Source organism: Petromyzon marinus, unplaced genomic scaffold, assembly GCF_048934315.1.
Source record: "Petromyzon marinus isolate PM22_M1 ecotype Great Lakes invasive population unplaced genomic scaffold, UKy_Petmar_22M1.pri1.0 PM_Scaffold_148, whole genome shotgun sequence".
Taxonomy (NCBI): domain Eukaryota; kingdom Metazoa; phylum Chordata; class Hyperoartia; order Petromyzontiformes; family Petromyzontidae; genus Petromyzon; species Petromyzon marinus.
Genome location: NW_027423111.1, coordinates 129,945 through 156,811, shown reverse-complemented (window position 1 = coordinate 156,811; position 26,867 = coordinate 129,945). Strand labels below are relative to the sequence as shown.

The window sequence follows — 26,867 nt, the reverse complement described above, 5'->3', positions numbered from 1 at the left end:
CTGTGTGTCTCTGTGTGTCTCTGTGTGTCTCTGTGAGTCTCTGTGTGTCTCTGTGTGTCTCTGTGTGTCTCTGTGTGTCTCTGTGTGTCTCTGTGAGTCTCTGTGTGTCTCTGTGTCTCTCTCTGTATCTCTGTGAGTCTCTGTGTGTCTCTGTGTCTCTCTCTGTGTCTCTGTGAGTCTCTGTGTGTCTCTGTGTCTCTCTCTGTGTCTCTGTGAGTCTCTGTGTGTCTCTGTGTCTCTCTCTGTGTCTCTGTGAGTCTCTGTGTGTCTCTGTGTCTCTCTCTCTGTGTCTCTGTGAGTCTCTGTGTGTCTCTGTGTCTCTCTCTGTGTCTCTGTGAGTCTCTGTGTGTCTCTGTGTCTCTCTCTGTGTCTCTGTGAGTCTCTGTGTGTCTCTGTGTCTCTCTCTGTGTCTCTGTGAGTCTCTGTGTGTCTCTGTGTCTCTCTGTGTGTCTCTGTGAGTCTCTGTGTGTCTCTGTGTGTCTCTCTGTGTCTCTGTGAGTCTCTGTGTGTCTCTGTGTCTCTCTCTGTGTCTCTGTGAGTCTCTGTGTGTCTCTGTGTCTCTCTCTGTGTCTCTGTGAGTCTCTGTGTGTCTCTGTGTCTCTCTCTGTGTCTCTGTGAGTCTCTGTGTGTCTCTGAGTGTCTCTGAGTGTCTCTGTGAGTCTCTGTGTGTCTCTGTGTCTCTCTCTGTGTCTCTGTGAGTCTCTGTGTGTCTCTGTGTCTCTCTCTCTGTGTCTCTGTGAGTCTCTGTGTGTCTCTGAGTGTCTCTGAGTGTCTCTGTGTCTCTCTGTGTGTCTCACCGTGTCTCTCTGTGTGTCTCACCGTGTCTCTCTCTGTGTCTCTCTGTGTCTCTGTGTCTCTGTGTGTCTCTGTGTCTCTCTCTGTGTCTCTGTGTGTCTCTGTGTCTCTCTCTGTGTCTCTGTGAGTCTCTGTGTGTCTCTGTGTCTCTCTCTCTGTGTCTCTGTGAGTCTCTGTGTGTCTCTGAGTGTCTCTGAGTGTCTCTGTGTCTCTCTGTGTGTCTCACCGTGTCTCTCTCTGTGTCTCTCTGTGTCTCTGTGTCTCTGTGTGTCTCTGTGTCTCTCTCTGTGAGTCTCTGTGTGTCTCTGTGTCTCTCTCTGTGTCTCTGTGAGTCTCTGTGTGTCTCTGTGTCTCTCTCTCTGTGTCTCTGTGAGTCTCTGTGTGTCTCTGAGTGTCTCTGAGTGTCTCTGTGTCTCTCTGTGTGTCTCACCGTGTCTCTCTCTGTGTCTCTCTGTGTCTCTGTGTCTCTGTGTGTCTCTGTGTCTCTCTCTGTGAGTCTCTGTGTGTCTCTGTGTCTCTCTCTGTGTCTCTGTGAGTCTCTGTGTGTCTCTGTGTCTCTCTCTCTGTGTCTCTGTGAGTCTCTGTGTGTCTCTGAGTGTCTCTGAGTGTCTCTGTGTCTCTCTGTGTGTCTCACCGTGTCTCTCTCTGTGTCTCTCTGTGTCTCTGTGTCTCTGTGTGTCTCTGTGTCTCTCTCTGTGAGTCTCTGTGTGTCTCTGTGTCTCTCTCTGTGTCTCTGTGAGTCTCTGTATGTCTCTGTGTCTCTCTCTCTGTGTCTCTGTGAGTCTCTGTGTGTCTCTGAGTGTCTCTGAGTGTCTCTGTGTCTCTCTGTGTGTCTCACCGTGTCTCTCTCTGTGTCTCTCTGTGTCTCTGTGTCTCTGTGTGTCTCTGTGTCTCTCTCTGTGTCTCTGTGTGTCTCTGTGTCTCTCTCTGTGTCTCTGTGAGTCTCTGTGTGTCTCTGTGTCTCTCTCTCTGTGTCTCTGTGAGTCTCTGTGTGTCTCTGAGTGTCTCTGAGTGTCTCTGTGTCTCTCTGTGTGTCTCACCGTGTCTCTCTCTGTGTCTCTCTGTGTCTCTGTGTCTCTGTGTGTCTCTGTGTCTCTCTCTGTGAGTCTCTGTGTGTCTCTGTGTCTCTCTCTGTGTCTCTGTGAGTCTCTGTGTGTCTCTGTGTCTCTCTCTCTGTGTCTCTGTGAGTCTCTGTGTGTCTCTGAGTGTCTCTGAGTGTCTCTGTGTCTCTCTGTGTGTCTCACCGTGTCTCTCTCTGTGTCTCTCTGTGTCTCTGTGTCTCTGTGTGTCTCTGTGTCTCTCTCTGTGAGTCTCTGTGTGTCTCTGTGTCTCTCTCTGTGTCTCTGTGAGTCTCTGTGTGTCTCTGTGTCTCTCTCTGTATCTCTGTGAGTCTCTGTGTATCTCTGTGTCTCTCTCTGTGTCTCTGTGAGTCTCTGTGTGTCTCTGTGTCTCTCTCTGTGTCTCTGTGAGTCTCTGTGTGTCTCTGTGTCTCTCTCTGTGTCTCTGTGAGTCTCTGTGTGTCTCTGTGTCTCTCTCTGTGTCTCTGTGAGTCTCTGTGTGTCTCTGAGTGTCTCTGAGTGTCTCTGTGTCTCTCTGTGTGTCTCACCGTGTCTCTCTCTGTGTCTGTGTGTCTCTGTGTAGGCGACCCATTGGCCCCATGCAGGTGAGAACCGTGAGTCCGTGGGGGAGCTGTGGCTGGGACTGCTGAGGTTCTACACGGAGGAGTTCGACTTCAGAGACAGAGTGATCTCCGTCAGACAACGGGAGACACTCACGTCGTTCGAGAAGCAGTGGACATCGAAGTACATCTCGATTGAGGGTGAGACAGAGACACTCAGAGACACACACAGAGACAGAGAGACACACAGAGACACTCAGAGACACTCAGAGAGACACAGACACTCAGAGACACACAGAGACACTCAGAGACACACAGAGACACACAGAGACTCACAGAGACACTCAGAGACACACAGAGACACACAGAGACACTCAGAGACACTCAGAGACACACAGAGACACTCAGAGACACTCAGAGACACAGAGACAGAGTGATCTCCGTCAGACAACTGGAGACACTCACGTCGTTCGAGAAGCAGTGGACATCGAAATACATCTCGATAGAGGGTGAGACAGAGACACAGAGACACTCAGAGACACACAGAGACACTCAGAGACACTCAGAGACACACAGAGACCCACAGAGACACACAGAGACAGAGAGACACACACAGAGACACACAGAGACACACAGAGACACACAGAGACACACAGAGAGACACACAGAGACACACAGACACACACACACACACAGAGACAGAGTGATCTCCGTCAGACAACGGGAGACACTCACGTCGTTCGAGAAGCAGTGGACATCGAAGTACATCTCGATAGAGGGTGAGACAGACACAGAGACAGAGAGACACACAGAGACACAGAGACACACAGAGACAGAGTGATCTCCGTCAGACAACGGGAGACACTCACGTCGTTCGAGAAGCAGTGGACATCGAAATACATCTCGATAGAGGGTGAGACAGAGACACAGAGACACTCAGAGACACACAGAGACACTCAGAGACACTCAGAGACACACAGAGACACTCAGAGACACTCAGAGACACAGAGACAGAGTGATCTCCGTCAGACAACGGGAGACACTCACGTCGTTCGAGAAGCAGTGGACATCGAAATACATCTCGATAGAGGGTGAGACAGACACAGAGACACACTCAGAGACTCACAGAGACACTCAGAGACACACAGAGACACTCAGAGACACTCAGAGACACACAGAGACACTCAGAGACACACAGAGACACACAGAGACACACAGAGACACAGAGACACACAGACTCACAGAGACACTCAGAGACACTCAGAGACACTCAGAGACACACAGAGACACAGAGACACTCAGAGACACTCAGAGACACTCAGAGACACTCAGAGACACTCAGAGACACACAGAGACACTCAGAGACACACAGAGACACACAGAGACACACAGAGACACAGAGACACACAGACTCACAGAGACACTCAGAGACACTCAGAGACACTCAGAGACACTCAGAGACACACAGAGACACAGAGACACTCAGAGACACTCAGAGACACTCAGAGACACTCAGAGACACACAGAGAGACACACAGAGAGACACACAGAGAGACACACAGAGAGACACACAGAGACACACAGAGACACAGACACACACAGAGACACAGAGACAGAGTGATCTCCGTCAGACAACGGGAGACACTCACGTCGTTCGAGAAGCAGTGGACATCGAAATACATCTCGATAGAGGGTGAGACAGACACAGAGACACACACAGAGACACAGAGACACTCAGAGACACACAGAGACACTCAGAGACACTCAGAGACACACAGAGACACTCAGAGACACACAGAGACACACAGAGACACACAGAGACACACAGAGACACACAGAGACACACAGACTCACAGAGACACTCAGAGACACTCAGAGACACACAGAGACACAGAGACACTCAGAGACACACAGAGACACACAGAGAGACACACAGAGAGACACTCAGAGACACAGAGAGACACACAGAGACACACAGAGACACACAGAGACACACAGACACACAGAGACACAGAGACACACAGAGACAGAGTGATCTCCGTCAGACAACGGGAGACACTCACGTCGTTCGAAAAGCAGTGGACATCGAAATACATCTCGATAGAGGGTGAGACAGAGACACAGACACACACAGAGACACACAGAGACACACACAGAGACACACAGAGACACAGAGAGAGACACAGAGACACTCAGAGACACACGGACACACACAGACACACACAGAGACACACAGAGACTCACAGAGACACAGATACACACAGAGACACAGAGAGAGACACAGAGACACAGAGAGACACACAGAGACACTCAGAGACACACAGACTCACAGAGACACTCAGAGACACACAGAGACACAGAGACACACAGAGACACACAGAGACACACAGAGACACACAGAGAGAGAGACACACAGATACACACAGAGACACTCAGAGACACTCAGAGACACAGAGACACACAGAGACACAGAGACACACAGAGACAGAGTGATCTCCGTCAGACAACGGGAGACACTCACGTCGTTCGAGAAGCAGTGGACATCGAAATACATCTCGATAGAGGGTGAGACAGAGACACAGAGACAGAGAGACACACAGAGAGAGACACACAGAGACAGACAGAGACACACAGAGACACACAGAGACACACAGAGACACAGAGACACACAGAGACACAGAGACACAGAGACTCACACAGAGACACACAGAGACACACAGACACACACAGATACACACAGAGAGACAGAGACACACACAGAGACACAGAGACACGCAGAGACACACAGAGACACAGATACACACAGAGACACAGAGAGAGACACAGAGAGAGACACAGAGAGAGACACAGAGAGAGACACAGAGAGAGAGACACTCAGAGACACTCAGAGACACACAGAGACACACAGAGACACACACAGACACACACAGACACACTCAGAGACACAGACACACAGAGAGACACAGACACACTCAGAGACACAGACACACAGAGAGACACAGAGACACACAGAGACACACAGACACACAGAGACAGAGTGATCTCCGTCAGACAACAGGAGACACTCACGTCGTTCGAGAAGCAGTGGACATCGAAATACATCTCGATAGAGGGTGAGACAGACACAGAGACACACTCAGAGACTCACAGAGACACTCAGAGACTCACAGAGACACTCAGACACACACAGAGACAGAGACACTCAGACACTCAGACACACAGAGACACACACAGAGACACAGAGACACAGAGACACACAGACACTCAGAGACACAGAGACACACAGACTCACAGAGGCACTCAGAGACACACAGAGACACACAGAGACACACACAGAGACACAGAGACACACAGACTCACAGAGACACTCAGAGACACACAGAGACACACAGAGACACAAAGAGACACACAGAGACACAGAGACACACAGACTCACAGAGACACTCAGAGACACACAGAGACACACACAGAGACACAGCGACACACAGAGACACACACAGAGAGACAGAGAGACACACAGAGACACACAGAGACACAGAGACACACAGAGACACACCGAGACACAGAGAGAGAGACACAGAGACACACAGAGACACTCAGAGACACAGAGAGAGACACACACAGAGACACACAGAGACACACAGAGACACTCAGAGACACACAGAGACACACAGAGACACACAGAGACACACAGACACACAGAGACAGAGTGATCTCCGTCAGACAACGGGAGACACTCACGTCGTTCGAGAAGCAGTGGACATCGAAATACATCTCGATAGAGGGTGAGACAGACACAGAGACACACACAGAGACACAGAGACACTCAGAGACACACAGAGACACTCAGAGACACTCAGAGACACACAGAGACACACAGAGACACAGAGACACACAGACTCACAGAGACACTCAGAGACACTCAGAGACACTCAGAGACACACAGAGACACAGAGACACTCAGAGACACACAGAGACACACAGAGAGACACACAGAGAGACACTCAGAGACACACAGAGACACACAGAGACACAGAGACACACAGAGACACACAGAGACAGAGAGACACAGAGACACACAGAGACACACACAGAGACACTCAGAGACACTCAGAGACACACAGAGACACAGAGAGACACAGAGACAGAGTGATCTCCGTCAGACAACGGGAGACACTCACGTCGTTCGAGAAGCAGTGGACATCGAAATACATCTCGATAGAGGGTGAGACAGAGACACAGAGACACTCAGAGACACACAGAGACACTCAGAGACACTCAGAGACACACAGAGACACTCAGAGACACACAGAGACACTCAGAGACACACAGAGACACACAGAGACACTCAGAGACACACAGAGACACACAGAGACACACAGAGACACACAGAGACACAGAGACACACAGACTCACAGAGACACTCAGAGACACTCAGAGACACACAGAGACACAGAGACACTCAGAGACACACAGACACACACACACAGAGAGACACAGAGACCTACACAGAGACACACACAGAGACAGACACACACACAGAGACACACAGAGACAGAGTGATCTCCGTCAGACAACGGGAGACACTCACGTCGTTCGAGAAGCAGTGGACATCGAAATACATCTCGATTGAGGGTGAGACAGAGACACAGAGACACACTCAGAGACTCACAGAGACACTCAGAGACACACAGAGACACTCAGAGACACACAGAGACTCGTAGACACACACAGAGACTCACAGACACACACAGAGACTCACAGACACACAGAGACTCGTAGACACACACAGAGACTCACAGACACACACAGAGACTCACAGACACACACAGAGACTCACAGACACACACAGAGACTCACAGACACACACAGAGACTCACAGACACACTCAGAGACACACAGAGACACACAGAGACACACAGAGACACAAAGAGACACACAGAGACACTCAGAGACACACAGAGGCACTCAGAGACACACAGAGAGACACACAGAGACACTCAGAGACACTCAGAGACACTCAGAGACACACACAGAGACACACAGAGACACTCAGAGACACACAGAGACAGAGAGACACACACAGAGACACACAGAGACACACAGAGACCCACAGAGACACACAGAGACAGAGAGACACACACAGAGACACACAGAGACACACAGAGACACACAGAGAGACACACAGAGACACACAGACACACACACAGACACTCAGAGACAGAGTGATCTCCGTCAGACAACGGGAGACACTCACGTCGTTCGAGAAGCAGTGGACATCGAAATACATCTCGATAGAGGGTGAGACAGAGACAGAGACACACACAGAGACACACAGAGACACTCAGAGACACACAGAGACACACAGAGACACACAGAGACACTCAGAGACACTCAGAGACACACAGAGACACTCAGAGACACACAGAGACACACAGAGACACACAGAGACACTCAGGGACACACAGAGACACAGAGACACACAGAGACACACAGAGACACACAGAGACAGAGAGACACACAGAGACACTCAGAGACACTCAGAGACACACAGAGACACTCAGAGACACTCAGAGACACAGAGACAGAGTGATCTCCGTCAGACAACGGGAGACACTCACGTCGTTCGAGAAGCAGTGGACATCGAAGTACATCTCGATTGAGGGTGAGACAGAGACACTCAGAGACACTCAGAGACACTCAGAGACACTCAGAGACACACAGAGACACACAGAGACACACAGAGACACAGAGACACACAGACTCACAGAGACACTCAGAGACACTCAGAGACACTCAGAGACACACAGAGACACAGAGACACTCAGAGACACACAGAGAGACACACAGAGAGACACACAGAGAGACACTCAGAGACACACAGAGACACACAGAGACACAGAGACACACACAGAGACACACAGAGACACACAGAGACACTCAGAGACACACACAGAGACACACAGAGACACTCAGAGACACACAGAGACAGAGAGACACACACAGAGACACACAGAGACACACAGAGACCCACAGAGACACACAGAGACAGAGAGACACACACAGAGACACACAGAGACACACAGAGACACACAGAGAGACACACAGAGACACACAGACACACACACACACACAGAGACAGAGTGATCTCCGTCAGACAACGGGAGACACTCACGTCGTTCGAGAAGCAGTGGACATCGAAGTACATCTCGATAGAGGGTGAGACAGAGACACAGAGACACACACAGAGACACTCAGAGACACTCAGAGACACACAGAGACACTCAGAGACACTCAGAGACACACAGAGACACACAGAGACACACAGAGACTCACAGACACACACAGAGACTCACAGACACACACAGAGACTCACAGACACACACAGAGACTCACAGACACACTCAGAGACACACAGAGACACACAGAGACACACAGAGACAACACAGAGACACAAAGAGACACACAGAGACACTCAGAGACACACAAAGTCACTCAGAGACACACAGAGAGACACACAGAGACACTCAGAGACACACAGAGACACTCAGAGACACACAGACTCACAGAGACACTCAGAGACACTCAGAGACACACAGAGACACACAGAGACACACAGAGACACAGAGACACACAGAGACACACAGAGACACACAGAGACACACAGAGACACACAGAGACAGAGTGATCTCCGTCAGACAACGGGAGACACTCACGTCGTTCGAGAAGCAGTGGACATCGAAATACATCTCGATAGAGGGTGAGACAGAGACACAGAGACAGAGAGACACACAGAGACACAGAGAGAGACACACAGAGAGACACACAGAGACACAGAGACACTCAGAGACACACATAGAGAGACAGAGAGACACACAGAGACACAGGGACACAGAGACACACAGAGACACAGATACACACAGAGACACAGAGAGAGAGACACACACAGAGACACACACAGAGACAGAGACACACAGAGACACTCAGAGAGACACAGACACTCAGAGACACACACAGAGACACAGAGACACACAGACTCACAGAGACACTCAGACACACAGAGACACTCAGAGACACACAGAGACACAGATACACACAGAGACACAGAGAGAGAGACACACAGAGACACACACAGAGACACAGAGACAGAGTGATCTCCGTCAGACAACGGGAGACACTCACGTCGTTCGAGAAGCAGTGGACATCGAAATACATCTCGATAGAGGGTGAGACAGAGACACAGAGACACACAGACTCACAGAGACACACAGAGACACACAGAGACACACAGAGACACACAGAGACACACAGAGACACACAGACACACAGAGACACAGAGACACACAGAGACACAGAGACACAGAGACTCACACAGAGACACACAGAGACACACAGAGACACACAGACACACACAGATACACACAGAGAGACAGAGACACACACAGAGACACAGAGACACGCAGAGACACACAGAGACACAGATACACACAGAGACACAGAGAGAGACACAGAGAGAGACACAGAGAGAGACACAGAGAGAGAGACACTCAGAGACACTCAGAGACACACAGAGACACACAGAGACACACACAGACACACACAGACACACTCAGAGACACAGACACACAGAGAGACACAGACACACTCAGAGACACAGACACACAGAGAGACACAGAGACACACAGAGACACACAGACACACAGAGACAGAGTGATCTCCGTCAGACAACAGGAGACACTCACGTCGTTCGAGAAGCAGTGGACATCGAAATACATCTCGATAGAGGGTGAGACAGAGACACAGAGACACACTCAGAGACTCACAGAGACACTCAGAGACTCACAGAGACACTCAGACACACACAGAGACAGAGACACTCAGACACTCAGACACACAGAGACACACACAGAGACACAGAGACACAGAGACACACAGACACTCAGAGACACAGAGACACACAGACTCACAGAGGCACTCAGAGACACACAGAGACACACAGAGACACACACAGAGACACAGAGACACACAGACTCACAGAGACACTCAGAGACACACAGAGACACAAAGAGACACACAGAGACACAGAGACACACAGACTCACAGAGACACTCAGAGACACACAGAGACACACACAGAGACACAGAGACACACAGAGACACACACAGAGAGACAGAGAGACACACAGAGACACACAGAGACACAGAGACACACAGAGACACAGAGAGAGAGACACAGAGACACACAGAGACACTCAGAGACACAGAGAGAGACACACACAGAGACACACAGAGACACACAGAGACACTCAGAGACACACAGAGACACACAGAGACACACAGAGACACAGAGACACGCAGAGACACACAGAGACACAGATACACACAGAGACACAGAGAGAGACACAGAGAGACACAGAGACACACACAGAGACACACAGAGACACACAGAGACAGACAGAGACAGACAGAGACACACAGAGACACACAGAGACACAGAGACTCACACAGAGAGTCACAGAGACACACAGAGACACACAGAGAGACAGAGAGACACACAGAGACACACAGAGACACAGAGACACACAGACACACACAGAGACACACAGAGACACATAGACACACAGACTCACAGAGACACACAGAGACACACAGAGACACTCAGAGACACACAGAGACAGAGAGACACACACAGGCACACACAGAGACTCACACAGAGACACACAGAGACACACACAGAGACACAGAGACACACAGACTCACAGAGGCACTCAGAGACACACAGAGACACACAGAGACACACACAGAGAGACACACAGAGACACACAGACACTCAGAGACAGAGTGATCTCCGTCAGACAACGGGAGACACTCACGTCGTTCGAGAAGCAGTGGACATCGAAGTACATCTCGATAGAGGGTGAGACAGAGACACAGAGAGAGACACAGAGAGACACAGAGAGACACAGAGACACACAGAGACACTCAGAGACACTCAGAGACACACAGAGACACTCAGAGACACGCAGACACACACAGAGACACACAGAGACACAGAGACACAGAGAGAGACAGAAAGACACACACAGAGACACAGACACACAGAGAGACACACAGAGAGACACACACAGACACACTCAGAGACACAGACACAGAGGCACAGAGAGAGACAGTGTAGTGGGTATAGTGTTGTGTACAGTGTAGTGTACAGTGTAACGTGTATAGTGTGTAGTGTACAGTGTAACGTGCGGTGTGGTGTACAGTGTGATGTACAGTGCGGTGTACAGTGTGATGTGCTGTGCAGTGTACAGTGTGATGTGCAGTGCAGTGTACAGTGTGGTGTGTGGTGTAACTGCGTTGTTCCTCCACAGATCCCTTCGATCTGAACCACAACCTGGGAGCCGGAGTGTCGAGAAAAAGTAAAACTCCTCACCCACTCACCAACTCACTCACCAACTCACCAACTCACTCACCAACTCACCAAATCACTCACCAACTCACTCACTCACTCACCAACTCACTCACCAACCCACCAACTCACTCACCAACTCACTCACCAACTCACTCACCAACTCACTCACCAACTCACTCACCAACTCACTCACCAACTCACTCACTCACCAACTCACCAACTCACTCACTCACCAACTCACTCACCAACTCACTCACCAACTCACTCACTCACTCACCAACTCACCAACTCACCAACTCACTCACTCACCAACTCACTCACCAACTCACTCACCAACTCACTCACTCACTCACCAACTCACCAACTCACTCACCAACTCACCAACTCACTCACCAACTCACTCACTCACTCACCAACTCACCAACTCACTCACTCACTCACCAACTCACTCACCAACTCACTCACCAACTCACTCACCAACTCACCAACTCACTCACCAACTCACCAACTCACTCACCAACTCACTAACTCACCCACTCACCAACTCACTCACCAACTCACCAACTCACTCACCAACTCACCAACTCACTCACTCACTCACCAACTCACTCACCAACTCACTCACCAACTTACTCACCAACTCACCAACTCACTCACCAACTCACCAACCCACTCACCAACTCACTCATCAACTCACTCACTCACTCACCAACTCACTCACTCACTCACCAACTCACTCACCAACTCACTCACCAACTCACTCACCAACTCACTCACCAACTCACCAACTCACTCACCAACTCACCAACCCACTCACCAACTCACTCATCAACTCACTCACTCACTCACCAACTCACTCATTCACTCACCAACTCACTCACCAACTCACCAACTCACTCACCAACTCACCAACTCACTCACCAACTCACTCACCAACTCACCAACTCACTCACCAACTCACCAACTCACTCACTCACCAACTCACTCACCAACTCACTCACCAACTCACTCACTCACTCACCAACTCACCAACTCACTCACCAACTCACCAACTCACTCACCAACTCACTCACTCACTCACCAACTCACCAACTCACTCACTCACTCACCAACTCACTCACCAACTCACTCACCAACTCACCAACTCACTCACCAACTCACCAACTCACTCACCAACTCACTCACTCACCAACTCACTCACCAACTCACTCACCAACTCACTCACTCACTCACCAACTCACTCACCAACTCACCAACTCACTCACTCACTCACTCACCAACTCCTCACCCACTCACCAACTCACTCACCAACTCACTCACTCACTCACTAACTCACCCACTCACCAACTCACTCACCAACTCACCAACTCACTCACCAACTCACCAACTCACTCACTCACTCACCAACTCACTCACCAACTCACTCACCAACTTACTCACCAACTCACCAACTCACTCACCAACTCACCAACCCACTCACCAACTCACTCATCAACTCACTCACTCACTCACCAACTCACTCACTCACTCACCAACTCACTCACCAACTCACTCACCAACTCACTCACCAACTCACCAACTCACTCACCAACTCACCAACTCACTCACCAACTCACTAACTCACCCACTCACCAACTCACTCACCAACTCACCAACTCACTCACCAACTCACCAACTCACTCACTCACTCACCAACTCACTCACCAACTCACTCACCAACTTACTCACCAACTCACCAACTCACTCACCAACTCACCAACCCACTCACCAACTCACTCATCAACTCACTCACTCACTCACCAACTCACTCACTCACTCACCAACTCACTCACCAACTCACTCACCAACTCACTCACCAACTCACTCACCAACTCACCAACTCACTCACCAACTCACCAACCCACTCACCAACTCACTCATCAACTCACTCACTCACTCACCAACTCACTCACTCACTCACCAACTCACTCACCAACTCACCAACTCACTCACCAACTCACCAACTCACTCACCAACTCACTCACCAACTCACCAACTCACTCACCAACTCACCAACTCACTCACTCACCAACTCACTCACCAACTCACTCACCAACTCACTCACTCACTCACCAACTCACCAACTCACTCACCAACTCACCAACTCACTCACCAACTCACTCACTCACTCACCAACTCACCAACTCACTCACTCACTCACCAACTCACTCACCAACTCACTCACCAACTCACTCACCAACTCACCAACTCACTCACCAACTCACCAACTCACTCACCAACTCACTCACTCACCAACTCACTCACCAACTCACTCACCAACTCACTCACTCACTCACCAACTCACTCACCAACTCACCAACTCACTCACTCACTCACCAACTCCTCACCCACTCACCAACTCACTCACCAACTCACTCACTCACTCACTAACTCACCCACTCACCAACTCACTCACCAACTCACCAACTCACTCACCAACTCACCAACTCACTCACTCACTCACCAACTCACTCACCAACTCACTCACCAACTTACTCACCAACTCACCAACTCACTCACCAACTCACCAACCCACTCACCAACTCACTCATCAACTCACTCACTCACTCACCAACTCACTCACTCACTCACTCACCAACTCACTCACCAACTCACTCACCAACTCACTCACCAACTCACTCACCAACTCACCAATTCACTCACCAACTCACCAACCCACTCACCAACTCACTCATCAACTCACTCACTCACTCACCAACTCACTCACTCACTCACCAACTCACTCACCAACTCACCAACTCACTCACCAACTCACCAACTCACTCACCAACTCACTCACCAACTCACCAACTCACTCACCAACTCACCAACTCACTCACCAACTCACTCACCAACTCACTCACTCACCAACTCACTCACTCACTCACCAACTCACTCACCAACTCACCAACTCACTCAACTCACTCACCAACTCACTCACCAACTCACCAACTCACTCACCAACTCACTCACTCACTCACCAACTCACTCACCAACTCACTCACTCACTCACCAACTCACTCACTCACTCACCCACTCACTCACTCACTCACCCACTCACTCACCAACTCACTCACCCACTCACTCACTCACCTACTCACTCACTCACCAACTCACTCACTCACTCACCAACTCACTCACCAACTCACTCACCAACTCACTCACTCACTCACCAACTCACTCACTCACTCACCCACTCACTCACTCACTTACCCACTCACTCACCAACTCACTCACCCACTCACTCACTCACCTACTCACTCACTCACCAACTCACTCACTCACTCACCAACTCACTCACCAACTCACTCACCAACTCACTCACTCACTCACCAACTCACTCACCAACTCACTCACTCACCCACTCACTCACCAACTCACTCACTCACCAACTCACTCACCAACTCACTCACTCACTCACCCACTCACTCACTCACTCACCCACTCACTCACCCACTCACTCACACAGTCACTCACTCACTCACTCACCAACTCACTCACCTACTCACCAACTCACCAACTCACTCACCAACTCACTCACTCACTCACCAACTCACTCACCCACTCACTCACTCACTCACCTACTCACTCACTCACCAACTCACTCACCAACTCACTCACTCACCCACTCACTCACTCACCAACTCACTCACCAACTCACTCACTCACTCACCCACTCACCCACTCACTCACTCACCTACTCACTCACTCACTCACCTACTCACTCACTCACTCACCCACTCACTCACTCACCCACTCACTCACTCACCCACTCACCCACTCAATCACCCACTCACCCACCCACTCACCCACCCACTCACTCACTCACTCACCCACTCACTCACTAACCCACTCACTCACCCGCTCACCCACTCACTCACTCACTCACCCACTCACTCACTCACTCACCCGCTCACTCAGCCACTCACTCACCAACTCACTCACTCACCAACTCACTCACCTACTCACTCACTCACCCACTCACCCACTCACTCACTCACTCACCAACTCACTCACTCACCAACTCACTCACTCACCAACTCACTCGCTCACCAACTCACTCACCTACTCACTCACTCACCAACTCACTCACTCACCCACTCACCCACTCACCAACTCACTCACTCACTCACCCACCCACTCACTCACTCACTCACCCACCCACTCACTCACTCACTCACCTACTCACTCACTCACTCACCCACCCACTCACTCACTCACCTACTCACTCACTCACTCACCCACCCACTCACTCATCCACTCACTCACCCACCCACTCACTCACCCACTCACTCACCTACTCACTCATTCACCCACCCACTCACCCACTCACTCACCCACTCACTCACCATACACTCACTCAGCTACTCACTCACTGTGTGTGTGTCACTGTGTGTGTGTGTGTCACTGTGTGTGTCACTGTATGTGTCGCTGTGTGTGTGTTACGCTGTGTGTGTGTCACTGTGTGTGTCACTGTGTGTGTCTGTGTGTGTGTCACTGTGTGTGTGTGTCACTGTGTGTGTGTGTGTCACTGTGTGTGTCACTGTGTGTGTGTGTCACTGTGTGTGTCACTGTGTGTGTGTGTCACTGTGTGTGTGTCACTGTGTGTGTCTGTGTGTGTGTCACTGTGTGTGTGTGTCACTGTGTGTGTCTGTGTGTGTGTCACTGTGTGTGTGTGTCACTGTGTGTGTGTGTCACTGTGTGTGTCACTGTGTGTGTGTCACTGTGTGTGTGTCACACTGTGTGTGTGTCACTGTGTGTGTGTCACTGTGTGTGTGTCACTGTGTGTGTGTCACTGTGTGCCACTGTGTGTGTCACTGTGTGTGTGTGTCACTGTGTGTGTCACTGTGTGTCACTGTGTGTGTCACTGTTTGTGTCACTGTGTGTGTCACTGTGTGTCACTGTGTGTGTCACTGTTTGTGTCACTGTGTGTGTCACTGTGTGTTACACTGTGTGTGTGTCACTGTGTGTCTGTGTGTGTCACTGTGTGTGTCACTGTGTGTGTCACTGTGTGTGTGTCACTGTGTGTCTGTGTGTGTCACTGTGTGTGTCACTGTGTGTGTCACTGTGTGTGTGTCACTGTGTGTGTGTCACTGTGTGTGTGTGTCACTGTGTGTGTGTCACTGTGTGTGTGTGTGTGTCACTGTGTGTGTCACTGTGTGTGTCACTGTGTGTGTCAGTGTGTCACTGTGTGTGTGTCACTGTGTGTGACACTGTGTGTGTCACTGTGTGTGTCACTGTGTGTGACACTGTGTGTGTCACTGTGTGTGTCACTGTGTGTGTGTCACTGTGTGTGTGTCACTGTGTGTGTGTCACTGTGTGTGTTACTGTGTGTGTGTGTCACTGTGTGTGTCACTGTGTGTGTGTCACTGTGTGTGTCACTGTGTGTGTGTCACTGTGTGTGTGTCACTGTGTGTGTGTCACTGTGTGTGTGTCACTGTGTGTGTCACTGTGTGTGTGTCACTGTGTGTGTGTCACTGTGTGTGTGTGTGTCACTGTGTGTGTGTCACTGTGTGTATGTGTCACTGTGTGTGTGTCACTGTGTGTATGTGTCACTGTGTGTGTGTGTCACTGTGTGTGTGTGTCACTGTGTGTGTGTCACTGTCTGTGTGTGTCACTGTGTGTGTGTCACTGTGTGTGTGTCACTGTGTGTGTGTCACTGTGTGTGTCACTGTGTGTGTGTGTCACTGTGTGTGTCACTGTGTGTGTCACTGTGTGTGTCACTGTGTGTGTGTCACTGTGTGTGTGTCACTGTGTGTGTGTCACTGTGTGTGTGTCACTGTGTGTGTGTCACTGTGTGTGTGTCACTGTGTGTGTGTCACTGTGTGTGTGTCACTGTGTGTGTCACTGTGTGTGTGTCACTGTGTGTGTCACTGTGTGTGTCACTGTGTGTGTCACTGTGTGTGTCACTGTGTGTATCACTGTGTGTGTGTCACTGTGTGTGTCACTGTGTGTGTCACTGTGTGTGTCACTGTGTGTGTCACTGTGTGTGTCACTGTGTGTGTGTCACTGTGTGTGTCACTGTGTGTGTGTCACTGTGTGTGTGTCACTGTGTGTGTGTCACTGTGTGTGTCACTGTGTGTGTCACTGTGTGTGTCACTGTGTGTATCACTGTGTGTGTGTCACTGTGTGTGTCACTGTGTGTGTCACTGTGTGTGTCACTGTGTGTGTGTCACTGTGTGTGTGTCACTGTGTGTGTGTCACTGTGTGTGTCACTGTGTGTGTGTGTCACTGTGTGTCACTGTGTGTGTGTCACTGTGTGTGTCACTGTGTGTGTGTCACTGTGTGTGTCACTGTGTGTGTGTCACTGTGTGTGTGTTACAGTGTGTGTGTCACTGTGTGTGTCACTGTGTGTGTGTCACTGTGTGTGTGTCACTGTGTGTGTGTCACTGTGTGTGTCACTGTGTGTGTGTGTCACTGTGTGCGTGTCACTGTGTGTGTGTCACTGTGTGTGTCACTGTGTGTGTGTCACTGTGTGTGTCACTGTGTGTGTGTCACTGTGTGTGTGTTACAGTGTGTGTGTGTCACTGTGTGTGTGTCACTGTGTGTGTGTCACTGTGTGTGTCACTGTGTGTGTGTGTCACTGTGTGTCACTGTGTGTGTGTCACTGTGTGTGTCACTGTGTGTGTGTCACTGTGTGTGTCACTGTGTGTGTGTCACTGTGTGTGTTACAGTGTGTGTGTGTCACTGTGTGTGTGTTACAGTGTGTGTGTGTCACTGTGTGTGTCACTGTGTGTGTCACTGTGTGTGTCACTGTGTGTGTGTCACTGTGTGTGTGTCACTGTATGTGTCACTGTGTGTGTCACTGTGTGTGTCACTGTGTGTGTGTTACAGTGTGTGTGTGTCACTGTGTGTGTCACTGTGTGTGTCACTGTGTGTGTCACTGTGTGTGTGTCACTGTGTGTGTGTCACTGTGTGTGTCACTGTGTGTGTGTCACTGTGTGTGTGTGTGTCACTGTGTGTGTCACTGTGTGTGTCACTGTGTGTGTGTCACTGTGTGTGTCACTGTGTGTGTGTCACTGTGTGTGTGTGTCACTGTGTGTGTCACTGTGTGTGTCACTGTGTGTGTGTCACTGTGTGTGTCACTGTGTGTGTCACTGTGTGTGTCACTGTGTGTGTGTCACTGTGTGTGTGTCACTGTGTGTGTCACTGTGTGTGTCACTGTGTGTGTGTCACTGTGTGTGTCACTGTGTGTGTCACTGTGTGTGTCACTGTGTGTGTGTCACTATGTGTGTGTCACTGTGTGTCACTGTGTGTGTGTCACTGTGTGTGTGTGTGTCACTGTGTGTGTGTCACTATGTGTGTGTCACTGTGTGTCACTGTGTGTGTGTCACTGTGTGTGTGTGTGTCACTGTGTGTGTGTCACTGTGTGTGTGTCACTGTGTGTGTGTCACTGTGTGTGTGTGTGTCACTGTGTGTGTGTCACTGTGTGTGTGTGTCACTGTGTGTGTGTCACAGTGACTAATTATATCCGCAAGGCGCTGGTGAATGGTCGCCGCCTGTTTGGTACTCCTATATCCACACCTCCTCATCCCTACCGCTCGTTCATGGTGAGACACACACACAGTGACACACACACAGTGACACACACAGTGACACACACAGTGACACACACACAGTGACACACACACACAGTGACACACACAGTGACACAGTGACACCCACAGTGACACACACAGTGACACAGACACACAGTGACACACACACACAGTGACACACACAGTGACACACACACACACAGTGACACACACACAGTGACACACACAGTGACACACACACAGTGACACACACACACAGTGACACACACAGTGACACACACACACAGTGACACACACACACAGTGACACACCCACACAGTGACACACACAGTGACACACACACACAGTGACACACACACAGTGACACACACACAGTGACACACACAGTGACAGTGACACACACACAGTGACACACACAGTGACACACACACACAGTGACACACACAGTGACACACACACAGTGACACACACACACACAGTGACACACACACAGTGACACACACAGTGACACACACACAGTGACACGCACACAGTGACACGCACACAGTGACACACACACAGTCACACACACACACAGTGACACACACACACACAGTGACACACACACACAGTGACACACACACACACAGTTACACACACACAGTGACACACACAGTGACACACACAGTGACACACACACACAGTGACACACACACACACACAGTTACACACACACAGTGACACACACACATATACTCTCTCTGTGTGTCTCTGTGTCTGTCTCTGTCTGTGTGTGCCTCTCTCTGTGTCTCTGTGTGTGTGTCTTTCTCTGTCTCTCTCTGTGTGTCTCTCTCTGTGTGTCTCTCTCTGTGTGTCTCTCTCTGTGTGTCTCTCTCTGTGTGTCTCTGTCTGTGTGTCTCTGTCTGTGTGTCTGTGTCTGTCTGTGTCTGTGTCTCTGTGTCACTGTGTGTCTCTGTCTGTGTGTCTCTCTGTGTGTGTCTCTGTCTGTGTGTCTCTGTGTCTGTCTGTGTCTGTGTCTCTGTGTCACTGTGTGTCTCTGTCTGTGTGTGTCTCTGTGTGTGTCTCTGTGTCTGTCTCTCTGTCTGTGTGTGTGTCTCTGTGTCTGTGTCTCTGTGTCTCTGTGTGTCACTGTGTGTCAATGTGTGTCACTGTGTCTATGTGTGTGTGTGTGTCTCTCTGTGTGTCTCTGTGTGTGTCTCTCTGTCTTTGTGTGTCACTGTGTCACTGTGCGTGTCTCTGTGATCACTGTGTGTCTCTGTGTGTGTCTCTGTGTGTGTGTCACTGTATGTCTCTCTGTGTGTCTCTGTGTGTCTCTCTGTGTCTGTGTGTGTCTCTGTGTCACTGTGTGTCTCTGTGTGTGTCTGTGTGTGTCACTGTGTGTCTCTGTGTGTGTCTGTGTGTGTCTGTGTGTGTCACTGTGTGTCTCTGTGTGTTTCTGTTTGTGTCTGTGTGTGCCTCTGTGTCTCTGTGTGTGTCTGTGTGTGTCTGTGTGTGTCACTGTGTGTGTCTGTGTGTGTCACTGTGTGTGTCTGTGTCTGTGTCTCTGTGTGTCACTGTGTGTCAATGTGTGTCACTGTGTGTCTCTGTGTGTGTGTGTCTCTCTGTGTGTCTCTGTGTGTGTCTCTGTGTCTGTGTGTGTCACTGTGTCACTGTGCGTGTCTCTGTGATCACTGTGTGTCTCTGTGTGTGTGTCTCTGTGTGTGTGTCACTGTATGTCTCTCTGTGTCTCTGTGTGTGTCTCTGTCACTGTGTGTCTCTGTGTGTGTCTGTGTGTGTCACTGTGTGTCTCTGTGTCTCTGTGTGTGTCTGTGTGTGTCACTGTGTGTCTCTGTGTGTTTCTGTTTGTGTCTGTGTGTGTCTCTGTGTCTCTGTGTGTGTGTCTGTGTGTGTCTCTGTGTCACTGTGTGTCTCTGTGTGTGTCTGTGTGTGTCACTGTGTGTCTCTGTGTCTCTGTGTGTCACTGTGTGTCAATGTGTGTCACTGTGTGTCTATGTGTGTGTGTGTCTCTCTGTGTGTCTCTGTGTATGTCTCTGTGTCTGTGTGTGTCACTTTGTCACTGTGCCTGTCTCTGTGATCACTGTGTGTCTCTGTGTGTGTGTCTCTGTGTGTGTGTCACTGTATGTCTCTCTGTGTCTCTGTGTGTCTCTCTGTGTCTCTGTGTGTGTCTCTGTGTCTCTGTGTGTGTCTGTGTGTGTCACTGTGTGTCTCTGTGTCTCTGTGTGTGTCACTGTGTGTCACTGTGTGTCTCTGTGTGTTTCTGTTTATGTCTGTGTGTGTCTCTGTGTCTCTGTGTGTGTCTGTGTGTGTCTCTGTGTCTCTGTGTGTGTCTGTGTGTGTCTGTGTGTGTCTGTGTGTCTCTGTGTCTCTGTGTGTGTCTCTGTGTCTCTGTGTGTGTGTTTGTGTGTGTCACTGTGTGTCTCTGTGTCTCACTGTGTGTGTCTCTGTGTCTCTGTGTGTGTCTAGGAGTATCTGTTCTCTGTGTGTGTCACTGTGTGTCTCTGTGTGTGTGTCTGTGTCTCTGTGTGTGTCTCTGTGTGTGTCTCTGTGTGTGTCTCACTGTGTGTCTCTGTGTCACTGTGTGTCTCTGTGTGTGTCTCTGTGTGTGTCTCTGTGTCTCTGTGTGTGTCTCTGTGTGTGTCTCTGTGTGTCTCTGTGTGTGTCTCTGTGTGTGTCTCTGTGTGTGTCTCTGTGTCTCTGTGTGTGTCTCTGTGTGTCTCTGTGTGTGTCTCTGTGTGTCTCTGTGTGTGTCTCTGTGTGTGTCTCTGTGTGTGTCTCTGTGTGTGTGTCTCACTGTGTGTGTCTCACTGTGTGTGTCTCTGTGTCTCTGTGTGTGTCTAGGAGTATCTGTTCTCTGTGTGTGTCACTGTGTGTCTCTGTGTGTGTGTCTGTGTCTCTGTGTGTGTCTCTGTGTGTGTCTCTGTGTGTGTCTCACTGTGTGTCTCTGTGTCACTGTGTGTCTCTGTGTGTGTCTCTGTGTGTGTCTCTGTGTGTGTCTCTGTGTGTGTCTCTGTGTGTCTCTGTGTGTGTCTCTGTGTGTGTCTCTGTGTGTGTCTCTGTGTCTCTGTGTGTGTCTCTGTGTGTCTCTGTGTGTGTCTCTGTGTGTCTCTGTGTGTGTCTCTGTGTGTGTCTCTGTGTGTCTCTGTGTGTGTCTCTGTGTGTGTCTCACTGTGTGTCTCTGTGTCACTGTGTGTCTCTGTGTGTGTCTCTGTGTGTGTCTCTGTGTCTCTGTGTGTGTCTCTGTGTGTGTCTCTGTGTCTCTGTGTGTGTCTCTGTGTGTGTCTCTGTGTGTCTCTGTGTGTGTCTCTGTGTGTGTCTCTGTGTGTGTCTCTGTGTGTGTCTCTGTGTGTGTGTCTCACTGTGTGTGTCTCACTGTGTGTGTCTCTGTGTCTCTGTGTGTGTCTAGGAGTATCTGTTCTCTGTGTGTGTCTCTGTGTGTGTCTCACTGTGTCTCTGTGTCTCTGTGTGTCTCTGTGTGTGTCTAGGAGTATCTGTTCTCTGTGTGTGTCTCTGTGTGTGTCTCACTGTGTCTCTGTGTCTCTGTGTGTCTCTGTGTGTGTCTAGGAGTATCTGTTCTCTGTGTGTGTCTCTGTGTGTGTCTCACTGTGTCTCTGTGTCTCTGTGTGTCTCTGTGTGTGTCTAGGAGTATCTGTTCTCTGTGTGTGTCTCTGTGTGTGTCTAGGAGTATCTGTTCTCTGTGTGTGTCTCTGTGTGTCTCTGTGTGTGTCTCACTGTGTGTGTCTCACTGTGTGTGTCTCTGTGTCTCTGTGTGTGTCTAGGAGTATCTGTTCTCTGTGTGTGTCTCTGTGTGTGTCTCTGTGTGTGTGTCTGTGTCTCTGTGTGTGTCTCACTGTGTGTGTCTCACTGTGTGTGTCTCACTGTGTGTGTCTCTGTGTCTCTGTGTGTGTCTAGGAGTATCTGTTCTCTGTGTGTGTCACTGTGTGTCTCTGTGTGTGTGTCTGTGTCTCTGTGTGTGTCTCACTGTGTGTGTCTCACTGTGTGTGTCTCTGTGTCTCTGTGTGTGTCTAGGAGTATCTGTTCTCTGTCGAGTTGCTCACTGTGTGTCTCTGTGTGTGTGTCTGTGTGTCACTGTGTGTGTCTCTGTGTCTCTGTGTGTCTCTGTGTGTGTGTCTCCGTGTCTCTGTGTGTGTCTCTGTGTGTCTCTGTGTGTGTCTAGGAGTATCTGTTCTCTGTCGAGTTGCTCACTGACGGTGAGGTTGCTCCCAACGACCGCTGCTGCCGAATCTGTGGCAAGATCGGCCACTTCATGAAGGATTGTCCCAAGAAACGCAGGTTGCCTGTCTCACGCAACTCTCACGCAACTCCCACGCAACTCTCACGCAACTCCCCGTGTCTCTCTCTCTCCCCGTGTCTCTCTCCCCGTGTCTCTCTCTCTCTCCCCGTGTCTCTCACCCCGTGTCTGTCACCCCGTGTCTCTCTCTCACGCCGTGTCTCTCTAATCTCCCCGTGTCTCTCTCTCTCTCACCGTGTCTCTCTCTCTCCCCGTGTCTCTCTCTCTCCCCGTGTCTCTCTCTCTCTCCCCGTGTCTCTCTCCCCGTGTCTCTCTCCCCGTGTCTCTCTCTCTCCCGTATCTCTCTCCCCGTGTGGCTCTCTCTCTCTCTCCCCGTGTCTCTCTCTCTCTCCCCGTGTCTCTCTCTCTCTCCCCGTGTCTCTCTCCCCGTGTCTCTCTCTCTCCCGTATCTCTCTCCCCGTGTGGCTCTCTCTCTCTCTCCGTGTCTCTCTCTCTCTCCCCGTGTGTCTCTCTCTCCCCGTGTCTCTCTCTCTCCCGTGTCTCTCTCTCCCGTGTCTCTCTCTCTCCCCGTGTCTCTCTCTCTCTCTCCCCGTGTCTCTCTCTCTCCCGTGTCTCTCTCTCTCCCCGTGTCTCTCTCTCTCCCCGTGTCTCTCTCTCTCCCCGTGTCTCTCTCTCTCCCCATGTCTCTCTCTCTCCCCGTGTGTCTCTCTCTCCCAGTGTCTCTCTCTCTCCCCGTGTCTCTCTCTCTCTCCCGTGTCTCTCTCTCTCCCCGTGTCTCTCTCTCTCCCCGTGTCTCTCTCTCTCCCCTGTCTCTCTCTCTCTCACCGTGTCTCTCTCTCTCCCCGTGTCTCTCTCTCTCCCCGTGTCTCTCTCCCCGTGTGTCTCTCTCTCCCCGTGTCTCTCTCTCTCCCCGTGTCTCTCTCTCTCTCTCCGTGTCTCTCCCTCTCTCTCCCCGTGTCTCTCTCTCTCCTCGTGTCTCTCTCTCCCCGTGTCTCTCTCTCTCCCCGTGTCTCTCTCTCTCCCCGTGTCTCTCTCTCTCCCCGTGTCTCTCTCTCTCCCTGTGTCTCTCTCCCCCTGTGTCTCTCTCTCTCCCCGTGTCTCTCTCTCTCTCCCCGTGTCTCTCTCTCTCCCGTGTCTCTCTCTCTCCCTGTGTCTCTCTCTCTCCCCGTGTCTCTCTCTCTCCCCGTGTCTCTCTCTCTCCCCGTGTGTCTCTCTCTCCCCGTGTGTCTCTCTCTCCCAGTGTCTCTCTCTCTCCCCGTGTCTCTCTCTCTCCCGTGTCTCTCTCTCTCCCCGTGTCTCTCTCTCTCCCCGTGTCTCTCTCTCTCCCGTGTCTCTCTCTCTCTCACCGTGTCTCTCTCTCTCCCCGTGTCTCTCTCTCTCCCCGTGTCTCTCTCCCCGTGTGTCTCTCTCTCCCCGTGTCTCTCTCTCTCCCCGTGTCTCTCTCTCTCTCTCCGTGTCTCTCCCTCTCTCTCCCCGTGTCTCTTTCTCTCCCCGTGTCTCTCTCTCCCCGTGTGTCTCTCTCTCCCCGTGTCTCTCTCTCTCCCCGTGTCTCTCTCTCTCCCCGTGTCTCTCTCTCTCCCCGTGTCTCTCTCTCTCCCCGTGTCTCTCTCTCTCCCCGTGTCTCTCTCTCTCCGCGTGTCTCTCTCTCTCCCCGTGTCTCTCTCCCCGTGTCTCTCTCCCCGTGTCTCTCTCTCTCTCCCCGTGTCTCTCTCTCTCCCCGTGTCTCTCTCTCTCCCCGTGTCTCTCTCTCTCCCCGTGTCTCTCTCTCTCCCCGTGTCTCTCTCTCTCCCCGTGTCTCTCTCTCTCCCCGTGTCTCTCTCTCTCCCCGTGTCTCTCTCTCTCTCCCCGTGTCTCTCTCTCTCCCAGTGTCTCTCTCTCTCCCCGTGTCTCTCTCTCCCGTGTCTCTCTCCCCGTGTCTCTCTCTCTCCTCGTGTCCCTCTCTCTCTCCCTGTGTCTCTCTCTCTCCCCGTGTCTCTCTCTCTCTCCCCGTGTCTCTCTCTCTCTCTCCTGTGTCTCTCTCTCTCCCCGTGTCTCTCTCTCTCTCCCCGTGTCTCTCTCTCTCTCCCCGTGTCTCTCTCTCTCTCTCCCCGTGTCTCTCTCTCTCTCCCCGTGTCTCTCTCTCTCTCCCCGTGTCTCTCTCTCCCCGTGTCTTTCTCTCTCTCCCCGTGTCTTTCTCTCTCTCCCCGTGTCTCTCTCTCTCTCCCCGTGTCTCTCTCTCTCTCTCCCCGTGTCTCTCTCTCTCCCCGTGTCTCTCTCTCTCCCCGTGTCTCTCTCTCTCCCCGTGTCTCTCTCTCTCCCCGTGTCTCTCTCTCTCTCTCCGTGTCTCTCTCTCTCCCCGTGTCTCTCTCTCTCTCTCTCCCCGTGTGTCTCTCTCTCCCCGTGTGTCTCTCTCTCCCCGTGTGTCTCTCTCTCCCCGTGTCTCTCTCTCTCTCCCCGTGTCTCTCTCTCTCCCCGTGTCTCTCTCCCCGTGTGTCTCTCTCTCCCCGTGTCTCTCTCTCTCCCCGTGTCTCTCTCTCTCTCTCCGTGTCTCTCCCTCTCTCTCCCCGTGTCTCTTTCTCTCCCCGTGTCTCTCTCTCCCCGTGTGTCTCTCTCTCCCCGTGTCTCTCTCTCTCCCCGTGTCTCTCTCTCTCCCCGTGTCTCTCTCTCTCCCCGTGTCTCTCTCTCTCCCCGTGTCTCTCTCTCTCCCCGTGTCTCTCTCTCTCCGCGTGTCTCTCTCTCTCCCCGTGTCTCTCTCCCCGTGTCTCTCTCCCCGTGTCTCTCTCTCTCTCCCCGTGTCTCTCTCTCTCCCCGTGTCTCTCTCTCTCTCCCCGTGTCTCTCTCTCTCCCCGTGTCTCTCTCTCTCCCCGTGTCTCTCTCTCTCCCCGTGTCTCTCTCTCTCCCCGTGTCTCTCTCTCTCCCCGTGTCTCTCTCTCTCTCCCCGTGTCTCTCTCTCTCCCAGTGTCTCTCTCTCTCCCCGTGTCTCTCTCTCCCGTGTCTCTCTCCCCGTGTCTCTCTCTCTCCTCGTGTCCCTCTCTCTCTCCCTGTGTCTCTCTCTCTCCCCGTGTCTCTCTCTCTCTCCCCGTGTCTCTCTCTCTCTCTCCTGTGTCTCTCTCTCTCCCCGTGTCTCTCTCTCTCTCCCCGTGTCTCTCTCTCTCTCCCCGTGTCTCTCTCTCTCTCTCCCCGTGTCTCTCTCTCTCTCCCCGTGTCTCTCTCTCTCTCCCCGTGTCTCTCTCTCCCCGTG

General features: G+C 51.3%; 1 protein-coding gene across 1 annotated transcript in view; it reads left to right on the top strand.

Moving 5' to 3' along the window:
- Positions 1-26,867, top strand: part of LOC142905343 (uncharacterized) — a 134,863-nt gene that overhangs the window by 83,585 nt on the left and 24,411 nt on the right. The window contains exons 18-21 of the mRNA XM_076063547.1: positions 2,437-2,614; positions 11,781-11,828; positions 19,319-19,410; positions 23,573-23,688. Of these exons, the coding sequence (XP_075919662.1) occupies positions 2,437-2,614; positions 11,781-11,828; positions 19,319-19,410; positions 23,573-23,688 (434 nt within the window). The remainder of the gene's footprint in view (positions 1-2,436; positions 2,615-11,780; positions 11,829-19,318; positions 19,411-23,572; positions 23,689-26,867) is intronic.